Here is a 21,741-nt window from a genome sequence, read left to right as displayed (position 1 = left end):
CCCCCTACACACAAAATATCTGAAATCAAATAACGGATTTATTTATTTATTTATTTTCCCTTTCATGTGACCAAGAAAATAATTAAATAAATAAATAATAATAATAATAATAATAACAATAATAATAATAATATTAAAATAATTGTAAAGAGTAAAATAGAAAATAAAATAAAACTATAAAAGGGGGAAAAAATATACGAAATCAAATAACGGATTTAGCTTAGCAAAAATGGAAATAAAGAGGGTCGTATGAAAGGAGAAGTGAATATTTACTAGTATTTGTTTTATTTTTGACATTTTTGCTGCTCATCTGTTGTTACAGTCAGTCAGACAGACAGACAGAGAGACAGACAGACAGTGTGTGGGCTATATAATAGTAAACGGGTCTGACACACACACACTGTTGTAGTATTGGAGGGACTCACACACACATTCACACACACACACACACACACACACTCTGGTCCACGCGTGCAGGCTAGAAACACACTAACCTGCAGACACAAACTACTTTATTTCACTTAATCCAGATTAAAGTTAATTTGAAGCGACTCCAGAGACCTGAGACCAGAATCAACCTGATCCGGATCTTTGAGGTTGTATAGTTTCTGCTGAATTTGGAGCTTCCAGCCTCCGGAGGAACCTCGGAGGACATGCCGGGGTTCGTGGCTCTGCTGGCCGCGTTTGTAGCGCTCTCGGCTGGGTTGAGGAGCTGCGTGTCCGCGGTGGAGATGCAGAGCTCCGGAGCCGTGGAGGAGAGCCCAGCGGTAATAGGGGGGGACGGGGACGGGGACTGTCCCGGCCGCTGCCGGTGCGAGGTGTCCGGGCTGCTGCACCGGGTGGACTGCTCGGACCGGGGACTCCGGGAGGTCCCGAGCAACCTGAGCGTCTTCACGTCCTACCTGTAAGTCACCAGCCAGGGTTTACATTACCTATATACTGCATGTAGTAAATGCTCCAAACATGTGTGTGCATGTGAGCGCGTGCGTGCATGTTATGCAGTCGTGAGAAACGGAGCACCTGTCCGCGTGTTTACGTCCTCGCGCTCTGTACAACGCGCGTGCACAGGTCATGTTGTTGTTCATGTGGAAATAAAAAAAAAAAAGACATTATAGTTTATGAAAGAAAGAAAGAGAGAACAGTTCTGGGGGTTCTTGAAGAGGTTAAAGTTTCTTGAAGGTCCTTAGAGATTCTTAACCAGGTTCCTGGAGCACTAGAAGAGGTCACTGGTTCTTGAAGAGGTTCAGAATCAGAATCAGAATCAGAATGGTATTTATTGCCAGGTGTAAGAGGTATACACTAGGAATTTTCTTTGGCTTTGTTGGTGCAGTCAAACAGTATAATAACAAAAGAATAGATAAAAACGTAGAATAAAATAAGAATAAAATGTACAATTTACAAAATAAGCTATAAATAAAAATAAACATGATGTAAACAGATAGTGCAAATATTGAGAGAGGGGGAGAGTTAAAGTTTCTTGAAGATCTGCAGGTTCTTAAAGTGGTTCCTGGAGCACTGGAAGAGGTTCCACTGGTTTTTGAAGAGGTTAAAGTTTATTGAAGGTCTTCAGAGGTTCTTAAACAGGTTCATGGAGCAGTAGAAGAGGTTTCACTGGTTCTTGAAGAGGTTAAAGTTTCTTGAAGGTCTTCAGAGGTTCTTAAACAGGTTCATGGAGCAGTAGAAGAGGTTTCACTGGTTCTTGAAGAGGTTAAAGTTTCTTGAAGGTCCTTAGAGGTTCTTAAAGAGGTTTCTGGAGCACTGGAAGAAGTTCCACTGGTTCTTCAAGAGGTTAAAGTTTCTTGAGGGTCTGCAGGTTCTTAAAGAGGTTCCTGGAGCACTAGAAGAGGTTCCACTGGTTCTGGAAGAGGTTAAAGTTTCTTGAAGGTCCTTAGAGATTCTTAACGAGGTTCCTGGAGCACTAGAAGAGGTTCCACTGGTTCTTGAAGAGGTTGAAGTTTCTTGAAGATCTGCAGGTTCTTAAAGAGGTTCCTGGAGCACTAGAAAATGTTCCACTGGTTCTTTAGAAGGTTAAAGTTTCTTGAAGGTCCTTAGAGGTTCTTAAAGAGGTTCCTGGAGCACTAGAAGAGGTTCCACTGGTTCTTGAGGAAGTTAAAGTTTGTTGAAGGTCCTTAGCGGTTCTTAAAGAAGTTCCTGGAGCACTAGAAGAGGTTCCACTGGTTCTTGAGGAAGTTAAAGTTTGTTGAAGGTCCTTAGCGGTTCTTAAAGAAGTTCCTGGAGCACTAGAAGAGGTTCCACTGGTTCTTGAGGAAGTTAAAGTTTGTTGAAGGTCCTTAGCGGTTCTTAAAGAAGTTCCTGGAGCACTAGAAGAGGTTCCACTGGTTCTTGAGGAGGTTAAAGTTTCTTGGAGGTCCTTAGAGGTTCTTAAAGAGGTTCCTGGAGCACTAGAAGAGGTTCCACTGGTTCTTGAAGAGGTTAAAGTTTCTTGAAGGTCCTTAGAGATTCTTAACGAGGTTCCTGGAGCACTAGAAGAGGTTTCACTGGTTCTTGAAGAGGTTAAAGTTTCTTGAAGATCTGCAGGTTCTTAAAGAGGTTCCTTGAGCACTAAAAGAGGTTCCACTGGTTCTTGAAGAGGTTTAAGTTTCTTGAAGGTCCTTAGAGGTTCTTAAAGAGGTTCCTGGAGCACTGGAAGAGGTTCCACTGGTTCTTGAAGAGGTTAAAGTTTATTGAAGGTCTTTAGAGGTTCTTAACCAGGTTCATTGAGCACTAGAAGAGGTTCCACTGGTTCTTGAAGAGGTTAAAGTTTCTTGAAGGTCCTTAGAGGTTCTTAAAGAGGTTTCTGGAGCACTGGAAAAGGTTCCAATGGTTCTTGAAGAGGTTAAAGTTTATTGAAGGTCTTTAGAGGTTCTTAACCAGGTTCATTGAGCACTAGAAGAGGTTCCACTGGTTCTTGAAGAGGTTAAAGTTTCTTGAAGGTCCTTAGAGGTTCTTAAAGAGGTTCCTGGAGCACTGGAAGAGGTTCCACTGGTTCTTGAAGAGGTTAAAGTTTATTGAAGGTCTTTAGAGGTTCTTAACCAGGTTCATTGAGCACTAGAAGAGGTTCCACTGGTTCTTGAAGAGGTTAAAGTTTCTTGAAGGTCCTTAGAGGTTCTTAAAGAGGTTTCTGGAGCACTGGAAAAGGTTCCAATGGTTCTTGAAGAGGTTAAAGTTTATTGAAGGTCTTTAGAGGTTCTTAACCAGGTTCATTGAGCACTAGAAGAGGTTCCACTGGTTCTTGAAGAGGTTAAAGTTTCTTGAAGGTCCTTAGGTGTTCTTAAAGAGGTTTCTGGAGCACTGGAAAAGGTTCCACTGGTTCTTGAAGAGGTTAAAGTTTCTTGAGGGTCTGCAGGTTCTTAAAGAGGTTCCTGGAGCACTAAGACAGGTTTGACTGGTTCTTGAGGAGGTTAAAGTTTCTTGAAGGTCTTTAGAGGTTCTTAAAGAGGTTCTTGGAGCACTAGAAGAGGTTCCACTGGTTCTTGAAGAGGTTACAGTTTCTTGAAGGTCCTTAGAGATTCTTAACGAGGTTCCTGGAGCACTAAAATAGGTTCCACTGGTTCTTGAAGAGGTTTAAGTTTCTTGAAGGTCCTTAGAGGTTCTTAAAGAGGTTCCTGGAGCACTAGAAGAGGTTCCACTGGTTCTTGAAGAAGTTAAAGTTTGTTGAAGGTCCTTAGTGGTTCTTAAAAAGGTTCCTGGAGCACTAGGAGAGGTTCCACTGGTTCTTGAAGAGGTTAAAGTTTCTTGAAGGTCCTTAGAGGTTCTTGGAGATTTTCCTGGAGCACTAGGAGAGGTTCCACTGGTTCTTGAAGAGGTTAAAGTTTCTTGAAGGTCCTTAGAGGTTCTTAAAGAGGTTCCTGGAGCACTGGAAGAGGTTCCACTGGTTCCTGAAGAGGTTAAAGTTTCTTGAAGGTCTGCAAGTCAACATGAACCTAACCTGCATGTCTTTGGACTGTGGGAGGAAACTGGAGAACCCGGAGAAAACCCACGCTAACACGTGGAGAACATGCAAACTCCACACAGAAGGGCCCCAAGCCGGATTCAAACCTGCAACCCTCTTGCTAACCACTGCACCACCGTGCCGCCCTTTTCTAGTAACATGTCCGGTATACAAGTTTATTTATCGTTGGTAAAAATGTACTCACCGTCACATCCCAGTTCCACTGAAGTTCCAGGACACTATGAGATGGTTTCAGTCGTCTCTTTTAAGGGTTACATTGATTCTGCAACTATTTGAGGGCCTTCCAGATGTTCATGAGAAGCTTCAGTTGGTACTTATGGGTTTTCTAGAGGTTCAAGAGATTTACTGAAGAGCCTCCTTGCAGTCTTTGTGAAGGTGTTTTTGAGGCCTGGAGGTGGGCTACAGAGATGGACTCCTGGAACTTGAAGAGGCTCCAGTTGTTGTTGAAGAGATTCTAGTTCTCGATTGAGGAGGTTCCAAGGATTATTTAAGAGATTTCCGGGGGTTCTTTGGGAAATCCAAGGAGTTTTGAGATGCTCCAGGGAGATTGTGAAAAGGTGTCAGGGTTTTTTTGAGGATGTTTCAGAAGTATGAATGTAAAAGATTCAGGAATTTTTGAAGGTACCTGGAGGGGTTCCAGCAGCTTGAGGAGGTTCCAGTGGTCACTGAGGAGATTGTGGTTCTTTAACATCCTCCAGGTACCTGCAGAGACTGTTGGAGCTTTGAGAAGTTCCAGGTTTCTTTAAACTGTTTCAGGGAATCTTTGGGAAGACAAGATTTGTCTCTCCTGGCTGTCAAAGATTATAGAAAAGTTTTTTGACAACAGCCGCTGCTGCCTTTTTGGACCGAAAATGCTTATTATATTTATAATATTTTATTGTTCAACACATTTCAGTAGAATATGACAACAGAAGAGAAATAATTACTTTTGTCTGGCTTCTTGTAGGCAGACGTTTTACTGGCGTCCGGTAGTCACTCTCAGTCCAGAATGGCAGAGGCGTAGCTTTGCTGCTGGGTGCTGATGTTGCAACAAACTTTTGCTGCTTCCCTCACCCTGATCTATCAGGGGCTGGTGACCTCTGACCTCAACACATGAGGACACCTTGTTGGCTTTAAATCTTAGAGGTGAAACTCACCAAATGGTAAAAACAGAAATGATTAAAGTGGAACTTAATTGTTAAATTTGATCTTAAAGGTCCCATATCATGCTCATTTTCAGGTTCATGCTTGTATTTTGTGTTTCTACTAGAAAATGTTTACATGCTGTTATGTTAAAAAAAACCTGTATTTTCCTCATACTGTCTGCCTGAATATACCTGTATTCACCCTCTGTCTGAAACGCTCCATTTAGTGCATTTCGACGGAATTGTGTTGCTAGGCAACAGCTTGGGTCCATGTTTACTTCCTGTCAGCTGATGACATTCACATACACTGCAACAGGAAATAAACTGGGACACATTTAGAGTGTTGACATTTAAGTCTGTGTAAAGGATCTAAATATTGTATATTTGTGACATCACAAATGGACAGAAATCCTAACGGCTTGTTTCAAATGCAGAGTTTCTGAATACGGGCTGTGTGTATCTCCCTGTGGATTGAGCGTTTCGATACTTTCACAGTATTTATATAGGACTTAAGCCTGCTTTATAGTAAAAAAATAAAGAAAATCTCACTTTTTTATATGGGACCTTTAAATTTTATGTTGATTTGCTAAATATGAAAGATTTAATAAAGTTGTGACGTTTATTATATCAACACCAAATCATTCATGTTTGTTTTTGTAAAAATCAAGTTGAAATGTTAAAATAATCACTTCTATTCCACTTTAATCATTAGGTTTTAATGGTGGCGCTTACGGCTGCTCAGTTTTATGGTTTGCTTTGGAAAAAATGGTAAAAATATTTGTGATTTCTTCCTAAAAATGACAAAAAAGCCTCTTGGGTTTGGTCCAGTGAAGTTTCAGTGTTTCTACTTGAGTGTCAACTCGTGTTGAAGAGAAACACTAAAACTAATTCAAGTGTGTTTCACCTCACAGCAGGTGACCGGCCTCGATACCAGACATCTTGGCAAAACCATGACATCACCGTGCTGTGTGTGTGTGTGTGTGTGTGTGTGTGTGTGTGTGTGTGTGTGTGTGTGTGTGTGTGTGTGTGTGTGTGTAAAACCTGCCTGTCTTGGCCGTCGTCTAAAAGCAGCACAATGTCCAGGATTTAAATTTCACTCTCATTAAAGAAAAACCTTCTTCTATTCAGTGTGTGTGTGTGTGTGTGTGTGTGTCAATGAAAGCACTTTCCTTACAGTTTGTCTAAGATACACACACACACACACACACACACACACACACACGGCGACAGTCGATCAAAGGGTCTTTGTGTCTTTATTAAAGCTCCAATCAGGAATCGAATCCAACAAAACATCAAGGAGTTTCTGTGTGTTTCAGTGTGTGTGTGTGTGTGTGTGTGTGTGTGTGTGTGTGTGTGTGTGTGTGTTGTCGGTCACCAGTATCCCACAATCCATTTCAAACTGGTCACCTTTTCATGATGCATTCAGGTGTTTTTTGACAACTCCGTTAAGTCGGGAGACGAGCATGCTGGTGTTTGTGTTCAGGACAGGTGTTGAGACAGAAGTACTCGCATCAGTTACTTCAGTAAAAGTACTATTACTACACTATTTAAATACTCCGTTACAAGTAAAAGTCCTGCATTCAATCAAAAATACTTCAAGTTACTACGAGGAACTTTCATTTTTGTGTCGATTTTGGAGGTAGTGTTTCCGAGCACCAGACTCCCTTTAGAAAACCTCTCATTTTACTGCAGCAGGTTCTGACAGAGTCCTGGTTCTGGTTCCGGTTCTCCCGTGCCTCCCTTCCCTCCAGCGGGCCCAGCAATGCATCAGACCGGCACATACGGGTACTTCTCAATAAGTCAAGGCCACGCTGTCGTATACGACAGAAAAGTACTCTAGTTACTACTTTTAGATTATCTCTGGAACGCTGCGGCGGGGAGACGTACTTTTAGTGCTTCGTCGCCACCGTAGCTTTCTAATGACGTCTCATATTCTTTTCACACGGTCAGAGATTTAATCTATGATAACGCATCATATTTTTTGTAGTGGAGTAAAAAGTACAATATTTACCTCTGAGATGTAGAGTAGAAGTAGAAAGAAACAAAAAAGAAATACTCAAATAAAGTACCACCACGTATCATAATGTACATCACATGTAGTGGGTCAATAAAACGCCGCTGATGATTAGCCTTGACATGCTGTGGAAACCTTGAGTACATTTTGATGCTGATACTTCTGTATTTTTGTTCGAGTAAGAGGACTTTTACTTGTAGTGGAGTATTTTTACACCGTCTTAAATCTACTTATACTACAATCAGCTCAGGACGTGTAGTTTTCTGTATAAGGTGGCTTAATATCTTGAATATTTGTCTAATATATATCTTTCTGTTGCGTCGTGAGAACTTTACTTTAAACAGTAACTGATCTGAGATACACAGACGGACGTCAGGTTACAATCTCCTTCTGTCCGTCTGTCTGTTTGACCAGCGTCAGTCTGAATACTGCCATCTGTCAATGCCTTTGTGAGTGTGTGAGTGTGTGAGTGTGAGTGTGTGTGTGTGTGTGTGTGTGTGTGTGTGTGTGTGTGTGCGTGCGTGCGTGCGTGCGTGCGTGCGTGCGTGAGTGAGTGTGTGTGTGAGTGTGTGTGTGTGTGTACTCTCGCTGCATGCCTAAGCAGTGCAGTGTGAAGTCTGAATGGTGTGTAAGTCTCTATTCTGTGTGTGACTGACAGCAGCAGACCAGGAATGCTTTTAGCTGCAGCAGGATGAATGAACTCATGTACATATGAAGGATTGCCGGAGCTCCGCCCCTTTTGGCAGCCATGTTGGACGACCTGAGCTCAGCTGACCTCGCCGTCACATCGCCGGTCTGTCTCCTCAAATGCCTCCAGACGAGTTTCTTACTCGTTTACAACAGAGACTTCAAGAAAAACAGACAATTTTTAGAAAAAAAAATTGAGAATAGTGTTACACTATTGTTGACTTTATTTAACATTTTTTTTTTATTTTTAATTCTTTGATTCTTTATATTTTATATTTTATTTGAATATTATAGTGACTTAAGTCTGTAAATAAAATTTAGATTTTTTTCCCCTCTTAAAGGGACTATTTGTAACTTTCAGAAATGCTTCTTAACAGCGACACCTGTGGCCGTGAAATCAACGAAAGTCAGCGTCGGGCTCGCGCTTGCTCGCTCTAAATATACCTGAACGAGCATCACTCAAAACAGTGAGGCGACACACGTCAGCTAAAACCACAATATCAATCTATATTTCAGCTGCTTGGCAGTAATGTTAGCTGACCAGACGAAGGTCTCTCCATGAACATGATTTAGATCTGATCCTAGTGTTGGCTTTTCCTGCCTAAGTGCAGGCTGAGGCAGCGGGGCTCTGCAGCGTGTCTCCTCTGCTCTCTCCGCCCGCAGCCGGAGAGAGCAGAGGAGACACCGGCACCCGGTCGGTAACGAGAAGACAACGTAAATCTCTGTAGAGCTCCGTCACTTCACAAGACACGGAAAACCTCTGTTGGTCTGGAGGAGCTACAGCAGTTATTTCTGCACAAACGTCCCCTGTACATTCACTAGATATTCTCAGAGCTAAACTAACTCTTCTGCAGTGTGGAGTGAACGCGCGTTCACGTCTAGAGGTGGAGCGAGCTGAGCTGTCTGAGTGAAGGCGAGCAGGCAGAGGAGGAGGGTACAGCGGCTACACGCGAACGCGCATATGCGAGCGCGCATGTGTGACGACCCGCTACATTTATGCGCGTACAAAGTTACAAATAGTCCCTTTAAATTTTACCTAAATTGACTTTACTTGACTTAAATCTCAAAATATTCTGACTTGTTTCTCGTCAATTTTTTAATCTCAAAATACGTCTTTTTCTTGTAATATTATGACTTGACTTTCAAAATTTTTTATTTTTTATTAAATATATTTTCTTCTTGTAAATTTTATACTTTATTTGGTTAATATAGTAACTTTAATCTCAAAATAATTATTTTAAATGTTTCACTTTATTCACAGAATATGCTTAAATCCAATATACTGTATAATATTCAGACTTTTTTCTCCTAAACTCTTTACTTTCAAAATACAACTTTTTTTTGTAATATTATGACTTTATTTTCAAAGAATTTAAACTTTTAAATCAAAATATTACGATTTTTTTTCTTTAAATTTCAAACTGTATTTGTAAAATATTATGACTTTAATCTATAAAATATTGACATTATTTTCTTTATATTATGACTTATTCCTGCAATTTTTTTAATTAAAATATTACAACCTTTTCACTCTAAACTTGAAATATTACAACTTTTTTTCTCATACATTTTTTTTACCTTTATTCACAAAATAATACAACTTAAATTTTGACACAGATAAAGAGTTACTAATAATCTTTTTAGACCGTTTTTTAATCGTGTGATTACAACAGATTTTTTTCAAGAAAATCACTTAATTTTAGTTGTTCTCATATTTATTTTCTAATGGTGCGTTCACACCAAACACGAAGCGACACGATTATATATAAAAGATGCAAATAGACTCAAATTCACCTTCAGCTCGACAATAGTTCCTCGTATTTGTACAAGGACCAGACCAAAATGGAGATTGTTTAAATAATAAATTAATAAAATAAAATATCTGATCCATCCAAACTCCGTTCAGAAAACAAGCATTTTAAAACTTGTTTGCTTGTCGTCTTGGTAACAGACCTGACAAAGCATGAATTCAGACTTTTTACACATCAACATCTTTATGTAGTTATTTCAGCATCATTTTGATCCGTTTATTGATATTAAATAGCAGCAGATTTAGGATTAGGAAAATCCTTCACACTGAACCTTGAAGTAACACTTTGAATGCAGGACTTTTACAGAGTATTTCTACACTGTGGTATTACTACTTTTACTGAAGTAAAAGTGATACACAATCCTACCAATGGTTTCCACTGATCAAGAGGTGACAATAATGCACTAATATATGCAGAGAAGATGAGTAAACATGGCAGGTTTCAAACCTCTATGAACAAGACTTGGTCAAAACCGAGTATATGTCTGGACCGTATATGGTCAGTATGTGAATTTGTGGCTAAATTGTTACACCGCTAGTCAGTGGTCATGTCTATAATGTTTTGTGAACAATTTTTCCACTTATATCCTAGTGTTTGATTGAAAGACAACTCATAATGAAGCAAATGACATTCAGTAATAGTAAATGGTAACATTTACTAGTCAGTATATTATACATTTTATACAAGGTGAAAAGGTATTAGCATGACCTACAGTATGCAAGGTTAAACGTATTTCAGTTTTTTATTAAAGCATGTGTATCAAAAGCATTCATTATATAAGTGGTGTGTAACAATATATACACACTAAGTGAACGTTTATGTCATCACTGACGTTGTTGCTGCCATATTTATTCCTAGATGGAGTGTTAATGGAGCAGCTACAATGTTAGCATAGCCTGGCACTGATCGATCCGAACTCCATTCAGAATACAAGCATTTTAAAAGTTGTTTGCTTGTTGTGTTGCAGACAGACCTGACAAAGCATGAATTCAGACTTTTTACTAATCAACATCATAATGTTGTTATTTCAGCATCATTTTGATCCGTTTATTGCAATTGAATCACAGCACAGTCTGTTTATTTTGGGTTCATACCGCAGTAGAGATGTGCAGCTTGCTAGATACAGATACAGTATGTGAATACAGCTCGTCGCTGGGTGACGTTATGAACCCAGACACGACGGCGTTTGGTTTTCTGACATATCTGGGACTTCCACAACATGTACAAAGCAGCAACAGTGGTTATTTCTGGAGGAAAGAGAGGCGAAAATTTGCTTCACGCTTGGTGTGAATGCACGGTAACAAAATACGAAGCACAACATAATGTAACTTAAACGAACAGAAACAATAGCACATGTACAACAACAGCACTATGTAATGATACATTAAACCGCTGACACGCTCCCCAGAAAACCTAAGCACAGAACTGTTCTCCAGCTTTTCATTTAGAAAGAGCAACGACCAATAAGGAAACTCCAACAGTCGGCCGACCAATCCTGTAACTTCATCACTCAGTCAGTCAGTCAGTCAGTCACTCAGTGACAGACTTTTGCGTTTGTAGGGCCGGCCCTCTGCGGTCCAGACAAAAAACAGCTTTTAATAATGATGGAAATCCATTCAACATGTTAGTTAACCTCAAACAGGAACAAGAAACATCCTCAGGACACCTTTAAGTTCAATATCTCCTCCACAGTTTCATGTTTTAACCCTTTAGAGGAGCAGTGATGTGATATAATGAAACCTTCTCTACAGTTTCACGTGTTTTAACCCTTTAGAGGAGCAGTGATACTGTGATATAATGAAACCTTCTCTACAGTTTCACATGTTTTAACCCTTTAGAGGAGCAGTGATACTGTGATATAATGAAACCTTCTCTACAGTTTCAGCCTGTTTGTTTGCAGTATATGAATCAGATCTGTTGTTTGGTATCTGTTTCTTTGGGAGGAGGCAGCTCCAGTCTGACAGATCTCAGATCAGGGAATAAACCCCCCCGCGTTCAGTCGCCCCGGGGGGCCCCGCCGACCCCCCAACCCCTCCCAGAAAGACTGGAAGAAAGGCAGAAAGAAAGAAAGAGAGAAAGAGGACAAAACCAGAGAGAGGCCTCGCTGTCACACTACACAACTCTCTTTTCTCTTTTCTCTTTTCTCTCCGTCGCTGCACAGTTTGTCTTTCTGCGGCCCGCCGACATTTGAATAATCGACTGATATCCATCAGTTAGAGCCCGAAGAGACAACGCAACACACACACACACACACACACACACACACACACACACACAGAGAGAGAGAGCTTAGAGGGATAAAACACACAAACATAGTTAATGTATTCGTCTTCTCTTTCATCCTCTTCTTCTTCATACATCTCCTCCTCTTCTTCTTCTCTTCATTCCACAATAAAAACCTGAACTACAATAACAAAGTTCTGTGACCCAAACTGGGACTGACTCTGGACCACTCTGATTCTGGGACTTAAACTGTAAAAAGTCCAATAAAAAAACTGTGAATTATTTCAAATCAAAGTAAAAGTCTCGTCAAATTAAAGAGTTGTCACGTTATTTCAACTTAGAGTTATACTCATCTAAAAATCTGTATTTTTTGTTTCAAATTCTTCATCTGCTTGAAGATTGTTCAGAAACAGCGGATGTATATAGCTTTTGTTATAATGGATATAATGGACAGTACGATACAGTTTTACAGCTAAAAAACATCAGAGATGTTGAGATAAAAGTTTAAATAATTTTAGCAAAAAAAATTTTAGAGAAAAAAAGTTGTCATTTGAGAATAAAGTATTAAAGTAATTATTTTAAAATATATTTTTTTAATTTCAATTTACTGGAGTGAAATAACAACTTTAATTTACTTAATTCCCAAAATATTTCAATTTTATTCTCAAAATATTACGACTCCAATCTTGAAAATATTACCACTTTTTTATTCACTCGTGAAATTTTGCAACTTTACTCTTAAAGGGACTGTTTGTAACTTTTTACACGAATAAATCTACCAGGTCGGTTTCCCATGCGCGCTCGCATAAGCTGTTCAGACTCAGACTCCAACACAAACTACACGGAAGCATCAAAACCACAAAGTTATATCTAATGAAGCCCGTCTGTTAAACAGTGTCAACACTTCCTGCTCCAGCCCCCCGACCACGGCCAGAAGACACAGGGGAGACCGTAGCTTTGGTCTCCAGGGCTGGAGTCTCTGCTCCTCTGCCTGCTTGCCTTCACTCACAAACCACGCGCGTTCTCGCGCTCCACTCTTACGTTCATGTGTAGCTCTGATGTGTGTCTCCCCTGTTCCCTCCGGCCGCGGTCGGGAGGCTGAGGCAGGAAAATCCAACACTAGGATCAGCATTGATTCATGGAGAGACCTTCGTCTGGTCAGCTAACATTACTGGCAAGCAGCTGAAATATAGAGTGATATTGTGCTTTTAGCTGACGTGTGTCGCCTCACTTTGTTGAGCGATGCTCGTTCATGTCTATGTAGAGCGAGCAAGTGTGAGCCCGGCACTGACTTTCGTTGACTTAACGGCCACAGGTGTCGCTGTGAACAAGCAATTCTGAAAGTTACAAACGATCCCTTTAAATATTGAAATATTCTCATTTGTTTTTGTAAAGTTTTTACTTAATTCTTAAAATATTAGAACTTTTTTTGTAACAGTTATATTTTAGTTACAATTTTATATTTCAAAAAAAGATAACTATTTCAAAATATTACAATTTTTAACTAAAATATTACAACTTTTAACTAAAATATTATAACTTTTTTCATGTAAAATGTTTAACTTATTTGCCAGATATTACGACAGGCGGGGAAACAAAATGTAAAAAAGATCCTTAATATTTATTGTATTTCATTGTACCTGCTAAATGAATAAATACAAATTACCAAAAAATATATATATTAGGACTTTTTTTACTTGCTTTATTTGTGAAACAATACAACCTTATCTCGTTATGTTATGACTTTAATCTTGAAATATTACAACTTTATCCCCCATATATTTTTTTACTTTATTCGCACAACAATATAACTTTAATTTGAAAATATGAAGTGTTTTTTTCTAGTAAATCTTTGACTTTATTCTCAAAATATTACAACTTTTTCTCATATTATTTCTTAAAGTGACAACTTCTTTCTCTGAATGTTTTGACTTTATTCTCTAAACAGGTACTACTTCATCATTCAACATTGAGTCTGTTTCAATTGAAAAGATGCCGAAATGTCCATAGAAACGTATTAAACTACTTCATATGCTCACTGTGTTCCAAACAGGAATATTTTCTACAAAATATGTGACACAACTCACCAAACAAGTGGTGAAATACAGAAATATATTGAATAGAAACGCTGACGAGTGGCTGATACATCCAGACATTTCAAAATAAAAGCTCTGTTGTCAGAGGACAGAATAATCTGAGCTGAGGTCATGTGACATCATAGGTTTTATCCAGCAGGGTAATCAGTGCTGGTTGTTAAAGCACAACCATCATCATCATCATCATCATTATGATGTCCGTGATGTCTCATATCTCAGGATCAAAACACTGTTGTTGTCGTTGTCAGCCATCTTTATCTCTCTTCCTCTGCTTTAACTGCAAAAAGAAAGTAATTTACTGTTTTTAAAGCAGCAGTTTGTCTTTAAAGGTCCCATATTGTAAAAAGTGAGATTTTCATTTCTTTAATATCATAAAGTAGGTTTAAATGCTATATAAATACTGTGAAAGTATCAAAACACTCAATCAATGGAGAAATACACGCAGCTCGCATTCAGAAATGGTGTGTTTGAAAAAAATGATTATGGTGTGATTTTTGTGTGGATATGTACCAAACAAAGATGTTTAATTAAAGGTCCCATATTATAAAAAAGGGAGATTTCATGTTTTTTATTATAAAGCAGGCTTAAGTCCTATAAAAATACTGTGAAAGTATCGAAACGCTCAATCCACAGAGAAATACACACAGCCCGTATTCAGAAACTCTGCATTTGAAACATGCTGTCTGGATTTCTGTCCATTTGTGATGTCACAAATTTACAATATTTAGACCCTTTACACAGATTTAAACATAAACATTCTAAATGTGTCCCAGTTTCTTCTTGTTGCAGTGTATGTGAATGTCATCAGCTGACAGGAAGTAAACATGGACCCAAGCTGTTGCCTAGCAACACAATTCTGTTGCAATTCCCTCGAAATGCGCTAAAACAGAGCGTTTCAGGCAGAGGGTAAATACTGGTATATTCAGGCAGACAGTATGAGGAAAATAAAGTTGTTTTTTTTAACATTACAGCATGTAAACATGTTCTAGTAGAAACACCAAATACAGTAGGTCATATAGAGGCATCAGTGTTTCATAAAACCTTATTTTAGTAACTTTAAGATATGCGACCACATGTAGAGAACATTACAGAGTAATGAACAACTTACTGTGTGAACACACACTCACTTCACATGTATATAAATATATAAATATATAGATATATATATATTTAGTGAGGTAATGAATGTTTGTTAAAGCAGTAAAAGCCAACCAGCCGTAACTCTGTTAGTCTGCTCAGAGTTAAACAAACCTGCTTCTGTTAATGTGTGTGTGTGTGTGTGTATGTGTGTGTGTGGACTACCCGTTTTTAACACACACACACACACACACACACACACACACACACACACACACACATTAACAGGCTTTATGGAGTGTTGAGAAAGCTGCTTAACAACCGGTGTATTCAACCTGCAGACACACTCTCAGTGTGTGTGTGTGTGTGTGTGTGTGTGTGTGTGTGTGCGTGCGTGTGTGTGTGTGTGTGTGTGTGTGTGTGTGTGTGTTGGACAGAGGCCGTCTGTCTTCACGTCCTGTCTGAACCTCCTGAGTGGAGAGACGTTACCTGTAGATAGAGATCAGACAACACAAAGGAGGTCAGATAAGGAGAGAGGGAGGAAGGAAGGAAGGAAGGACGTCATGTCTCCGTCGCTCTCGGCCAATCACAAACATTGATGTCACCTTGTTCACACTGAAATCACCTTTTGAGTCCAGTTTATTTTTGAGAAAGGCAACAACAGCTGTCAGTGTGTCAGTGTGCTGACTTGACTATGACTTGCCCCAAACTGCATGTGATTATCATAAAGTGGGCATGTCTGTAAAGGGGAGATTTGTGGGTACCCATAGAACCCATTTACATTCACTGATCTGGAGGTCAGAGGTCAAGGGACCCCTTTGAAAATGGACATGACAGTTTTTCCTCGCCAAAATTTAGCGTAAGTTTGCAGCGTTATTTAACCTCCTTGGTGACAAGCTAGTATGACATGGTTCATGGTTGGTGTTGACAGGTTTGAGGTCTGAGCCGCTACAGCCTCTTGAAGACGGTAATGTCAGTTGGGATCACCGGCGAGCTCAATAATTATAATCCAATAATATGCATTATGAGTACTTTTACTTTTGTTACCTTAAGTATATTTTGATGTTTTGATGGATTTTTACTTGTAACGGAGTATTTCTACACTGTGGTATTGCTACTTTAACTTAAAGGTCCCATATCGTGCTCATTTTCAGGTTCATAATTGAATTTTGTGTTTCTACTAAAACATGATTACACGCTGTAATGTTAAAAAAACAAAACTAAAAAACTATTTTCCTCATACTGTCGGCCTGAATATACCTGTATTCATCCTCTGTCTGAAACGCACCGTTTTAGTACATTGCAATGGAATGCAACAGAATTGCGTTGCTAGGCAACAGTTTGGGTTCATGTTTACTTCCTGTCAGCTGATGTCATACACTGCAACAGGAAATAAACTGGGACACATTTAGTATGTTTATGTTTAAAACCGTGTAATGGTGTAAATATTGTATATTTGTGACATCACAAATGGACAGAAATCCTAACGGCTTGTTTCAAACGCACAATTTCTGAATACGGGCTGTGTGTATTTCTCCGTATATTGAGCGATTTACGTATAGCGTATACCGTATACTTTCACAGTATTTATATCGCACTTAAACCTGCTTTATAATATAAAAGACAATGAAAATCTCACTTTCTACAATATGGGACCTTTAACTAAGTAAATTCTATGAGCACTTCTTCCAGCTCTGCTGGAGAAACTCTGGTTTCATTCATTCTTTTCTCTTCTTGTTTTGCGTCTCTTTCCAGTAACTTCCACTCCGTCTTGTTTCTCACTCAGGTGTGTGTTGACTCTCACCGCCTCTTTGAAGGAGTGTGTGTGTGTTTGTGTGTGTGTGTGTGTGTGTGTGTGTGTGTGTGCTACCTGTGTTTATGAGTGGAAGCTTTGTCAAACAAAATTTTTTTATATGTGAACTGTGTGTGTTGAATATAACGGACTCTCTGTGTCTCTTTAATGAGTCATTAATTCGGTGTTGATGTTACTAATTGACTGTTTTCGTCAGGATGTTTCTTTATGGTCTAAAAATATGTGAACAAACTCCACTACAACCAGACTCCATTCATTTTTTTGTCATTTTATCGACTGAATATAAATCCTGGAGTGTCGGTGGTGTTTGAACGTCCTTTTGCTCATAATATTTACATACTACTCAAGTAAGGTTTTGAATGCAGGACTTTTACTTGTACTGGAGTATTTCCACAGCGTGGTATTAGTACTTTTACTGCAGTAAAGGATCTGAATACTTCTTCTTGTCTCTCTCTTTGTGTCTGCAGTGATCTCAGTATGAATAATCTCACCGTGTTGTCCAGCGGCGCTCTGACCAACCTGCACTTCCTGGAGGAGCTGTGAGTCACATACACACACACGCACGCACGCACGCCAGACGCACACACACACACACACACACACACACACACACACACACATACACACATACACACACACACGCACACACACACACACACACACACACACACACACACACACACACACACACACACTTTAAGAGGTGATGACATCACTTTACTTCCTCAACACCTGCAGGAATTCTGGGAATCTCAGCGTGAATCCGGAGCAGAAAAGCTTCACGACAGCTTGTTGTAATTTATAATTTATCTCAATTTCCAACACCACTTACAATATATAATAATATATTAATATGATATATATAATAGGGCTGACCCGAATGCTACCATTGCAGTGCTGATCGACAGACAGAAGAACATGTCAGCCTGCAGCACCGCGCCGCGAAACTTCCAATACCTTCGAATATTTCTCACCAAAGCTTCGAAGCTCAAAAAATGGTACTCGGTACAGCCCTACTACGTATATAATGCCTTATATAACAAACCATAGTTCATGAAAATCGGGTCTAAATCAAGTGACCAACAGTCGATAAGATCAGACGCCATACAGCAGTCCGTGTGGGTGTGTTCGCATTGAAATCGACCAATCATATGAGGGCCGGTGCCTCTTTTGGTTTCCGCCCCGGAACTGTCAAACGTCAGGTCGTTCGCCCAACAAGCAGACTCTCTCTCTCTCTCTCTCTGTCTCTCTCTCTCCTCTCTCTGTCTCTCTCTCTCTCTCTCTCTCTCTCTCGCTCGCCCGGGCGCGTCGGCTTCTCTGTTTGCTCTCAGCTTCCTGTACAACTCTCCGTTGTTGAATCGGGTGCGCAGAGTGGCAGTTAATATCTACAGGTGTGAAATAATATAATTTTCTCATGAGCATGTTTTATTGCGCTTAAATAACTTTAGAAAAAAGAAAAAAAGAATATTATGTGAAAAAGTTGTAATTTGAGAATAAGTATTACGTCGAGTATTTAACTACATATTTTACTTTATTGGAGTGATATAATGACTTCAATCTAAAAAGGTCAGCTAAAAGCACAATATCACTCTATATTTCAGCTGCTCGGCAGTAATGTTAGCTGACCAGACGAAGGTCTCTCCATGAATCAATGCTGATCCTAGTGTTGGCTTTTCCTGCCTCAGCCTCCCGACCGCGGCCGGAGGGAAACACCGGCACCCGATCAGAGACGATAACGGCTCCCTCCAGACCAACAGAGGTTTCCCGTGTCTTGTGAAGTGACGGGGACCGCAGCGAGAAACGTTTCTTTCTTCTAAGCAGCATTTATTTCTGCACAAACGTCCACTGTACATTCACTAGATATTCTCAGAGTTACTAACTCTTCTGCAGTGTGGAGTGTGCGCGCATGAACGTGAGGTGGAGCGAGCTGAGTGAAGGCAGGCAGAGGAGCAGAGGAGCAGAGTACAGCATACTCCGGCCCTGGAGACCAAAGCTACGGTCTCCCCTGCGTCCTCCGACCGCGGCCCAACACTGTTTAACAGACGGGATTCACTAGATAGAGCTTTGCGGTTTTGGTGCTTCCGTGAAGTTTGTGTTGGAGTCTTGTCTGAACAGCGTAGCCACACGCAAGCATGCATATGCGAGCGTGCATGGGACAACCGACCCGGGTGATTTAAATGTGTAAGAAGTTACAAACAGTCCCTTTAAAGGGGACATATGCTCATCTTCAGGTTCATGTTTTGTATTTTGGGTTTCTACTAGAACATGTTTACATGCTTTAATGTTCAAAAACACACATTATTTTCCTCATACTGTCTGGTTGAATATACCTGTATTAATACTCTATCAGAAACGCTCCGTTTTAGTGGCATTTCAACGGAATGGGCAACGGAATTGCGTTGCTAGAAACAGGTCCTTGTTTACTTCCTGTCAGCTGATGTCATTCACATACACTGCAACCAGGAATAAAGTGGTACATATTTAGAATGTTTACATTTAAAACTGTGAAATTGTCTAAATATTCTAAATATTCTAAATGTGTCCCAGTTTATTCCTGTTGCAGTGTGATGTGAATGTCATCAGCTGACAGGAAGTAAACATGGACCCAAGCTGTTGCCTCAGCAACACAATTCTGTTGCCATTCCGTCGAAAAATGCGCTAAAACAGAGCGTTCAGACAGAGGGTAAATATAGGTATATTGAGGCAGACAGTATGAGGAAAATAAAGTTGTTTTTAACAGTACAGCATGTAAACATGTTCTAGTAGAAACAACATTTTATTTAAAATTGATACACATTTCTACCCTTTAACAAATATGTGCCTTCTGCAATTTGAAAATTGTAGTAGGCCATATTTTGATAACTTCTCGATTAATTATTCAGACTGCGATGTTGCACTTTTTGAGTTAGTTGAAAGCGAGTATCAGTCGAAAACTACACTTTGAAATTTAACTATTTTCAATAGTTAAAATAATTACAATATTTTACTTATAAATTATTTTTTGATTGCCATTTTTTGTGTTCAGTGTCAATGTTCACATTTTTCATAAAAGAATGTTGGAAATAATTTCCTTTCAAGGCAGAGCTGAGTACACTTTAAAGGTCTCATATTGTAAAAAGTAAGATTTTCATATCTTTTATATTATAAAGCAGGTTTTAGTTCTATATAAATACTGTGAAAGTAGCGAAATGCTCAATATACGTAGAAATACACACAACTAGTTTTCAGAAATTGGGTGTTTGAAACAAGCTGTCAGGATTTCTGTCTATTTGTGATGTCACAAATATACAATATTTAGACCATTACACAGTTTTAAACATAAACATTCTAAATGTGTCCCAGTTATTTCCTGTTGCAGTGTATGTAAATAACATCAGCTGACAGGAAGTAAACACGGACCCAAAGTGTTGTCTTAGCAACGCAATTCCATTGAAATGAGCTAAAACGGAGCGTTTCAGACAGGTATATTCAGGCAGACAGTATATTCAGGCAGACAGTAGGAGGAAAATATATTTTTTTTAACATTACAGCATGTAAACATGTTCTAGTAGAAACACAAAAATACAAGTATGAACCTGAAAATTGAGCACGATAGGGACCTTAATATCTGTTCATTTATCACATTGTGATATTATAACGTTATCGCATATGTCCTCATATCGTGCTGTCCTACCCCTGACCCTCATGAGGTCTGGTCTCAGAGTGTCTTCTATCACGTAGTACAGACCTGGAGTCCAGAGGGTGGACATCTGGATTCATCAGCCAGAGACGTGTGATTGACGTTTGGCGTTTAGCGTTGATCTGAAGTCATGAACATGTTGATGCTTCAGAGTATCGACGTTCGATCCTCAGATTTCTTCATGAACTCTGGTTAGAGAGAGATGGATGTTAGTCGCTGAGGTGTCCTGAGGGGGACGACCGGCTCAGATATCTGTGACGATTACGATATGTAATCTCATCTAGCGGCAGTGTCACCTCACGTATGAACACTGTCGGAACACTGAACTCTGCAGACAGACAGAGAGAGAGACACGTAGAGAGACGGGTAGAGAGACGGGTAGAGAGACGGGTAGAGAGACAGATAGTCAGACCAGAGACCACATGGAGGTAGAGGAGGTTGAACAGCTGACCTCACAGAGACCTGAACATGAGTCTGACTGCTGTTCTGCTCTGCTGCCAGCTGTGTGTGTGTGTGTGTGTGTGTGTGTGTGTGTGTGTGTGGTTGTGTGATATTTGTCACCGTGGCGTGAGAAACGTCACTACGGCGATAGGACACCGCAGAGGTGCATGCTGGGTACATGCGGACTGGCTGAACTCTGTTTGGCCTCTGAAGACAAACAGACCTGCATGACCCAGAACAGACCAGACTGGGTTTTACTGGGGGACAGAACAGACCAGTGGTCTCTACTGGTTTTTACACTGGAGACTGACTGGGTTAACTGGGGACAGAACAGACCAGTGGTCTCTACTGGTTTTACACTGGAGACTGACTGGGTTTACTGGGGACAGAACAGACCAGTGGTCTCTACTGGTTTTTACAGTGGAGAACTGACTGGGTTTACTGGGGACAGAACAGACCAGTGGTCTCTACTGGTTTTACAGTGGAGACTGACTGGGTTTACTGGAGACAAAGATATCCTCACCATAACACACATTTGGCCTGTTGATAAGTAAATTAATCAGAAGATAGTATTCCTGTTTTTTTGAAGTTATTCATTGTTATGTTTATCAGTTGTTATGTAATTTATATCTATTATCTGATTTATTTTATTTGTACATTGTTTATTTTTTTTTTTCCAGAAAGTAGTTAGCATTTTATCACTTCCTGTTCCTTGTCTGGTTAGATGTCTGAAATAAGGTCCGTGATTGACATAAGCTGAAGAGATTTTAATGAAGCGAATGTCTTCCTCACCAATGAAAATGACTTATCAGCTCATTAGATGT

General features: G+C 39.8%; 1 protein-coding gene and 1 long non-coding RNA gene across 2 annotated transcripts in view; one reads left to right on the top strand and one right to left on the bottom strand.

Annotated features, from left to right (window-relative positions):
- Positions 1-273: 273 nt before the first annotated feature.
- Positions 274-21,741, top strand: part of LOC119483131 (leucine-rich repeat-containing G-protein coupled receptor 5-like) — a 47,107-nt gene continuing 25,639 nt past the window's right edge. The window contains 2 exon segments of the mRNA XM_037761208.1: positions 274-904; positions 17,265-17,336. Coding sequence (XP_037617136.1) covers positions 654-904; positions 17,265-17,336 — 323 coding nt within the window. The 5' untranslated portion in view covers positions 274-653.
- Positions 20,308-21,741, bottom strand: part of LOC119483132 — a 6,257-nt gene continuing 4,823 nt past the window's right edge. The window contains exon 3 of the long non-coding RNA XR_005205627.1: positions 20,308-20,664. This is a non-coding gene — a long non-coding RNA (uncharacterized LOC119483132). The remainder of the gene's footprint in view (positions 20,665-21,741) is intronic.

This window comes from Sebastes umbrosus, chromosome 23 (genome assembly GCF_015220745.1).
Source record: "Sebastes umbrosus isolate fSebUmb1 chromosome 23, fSebUmb1.pri, whole genome shotgun sequence".
Classification (NCBI taxonomy): domain Eukaryota; kingdom Metazoa; phylum Chordata; class Actinopteri; order Perciformes; family Sebastidae; genus Sebastes; species Sebastes umbrosus.
The sequence above is the reverse complement of the archived record's forward strand: the minus strand, read 5'-3'. Positions and strand labels throughout refer to the sequence as shown.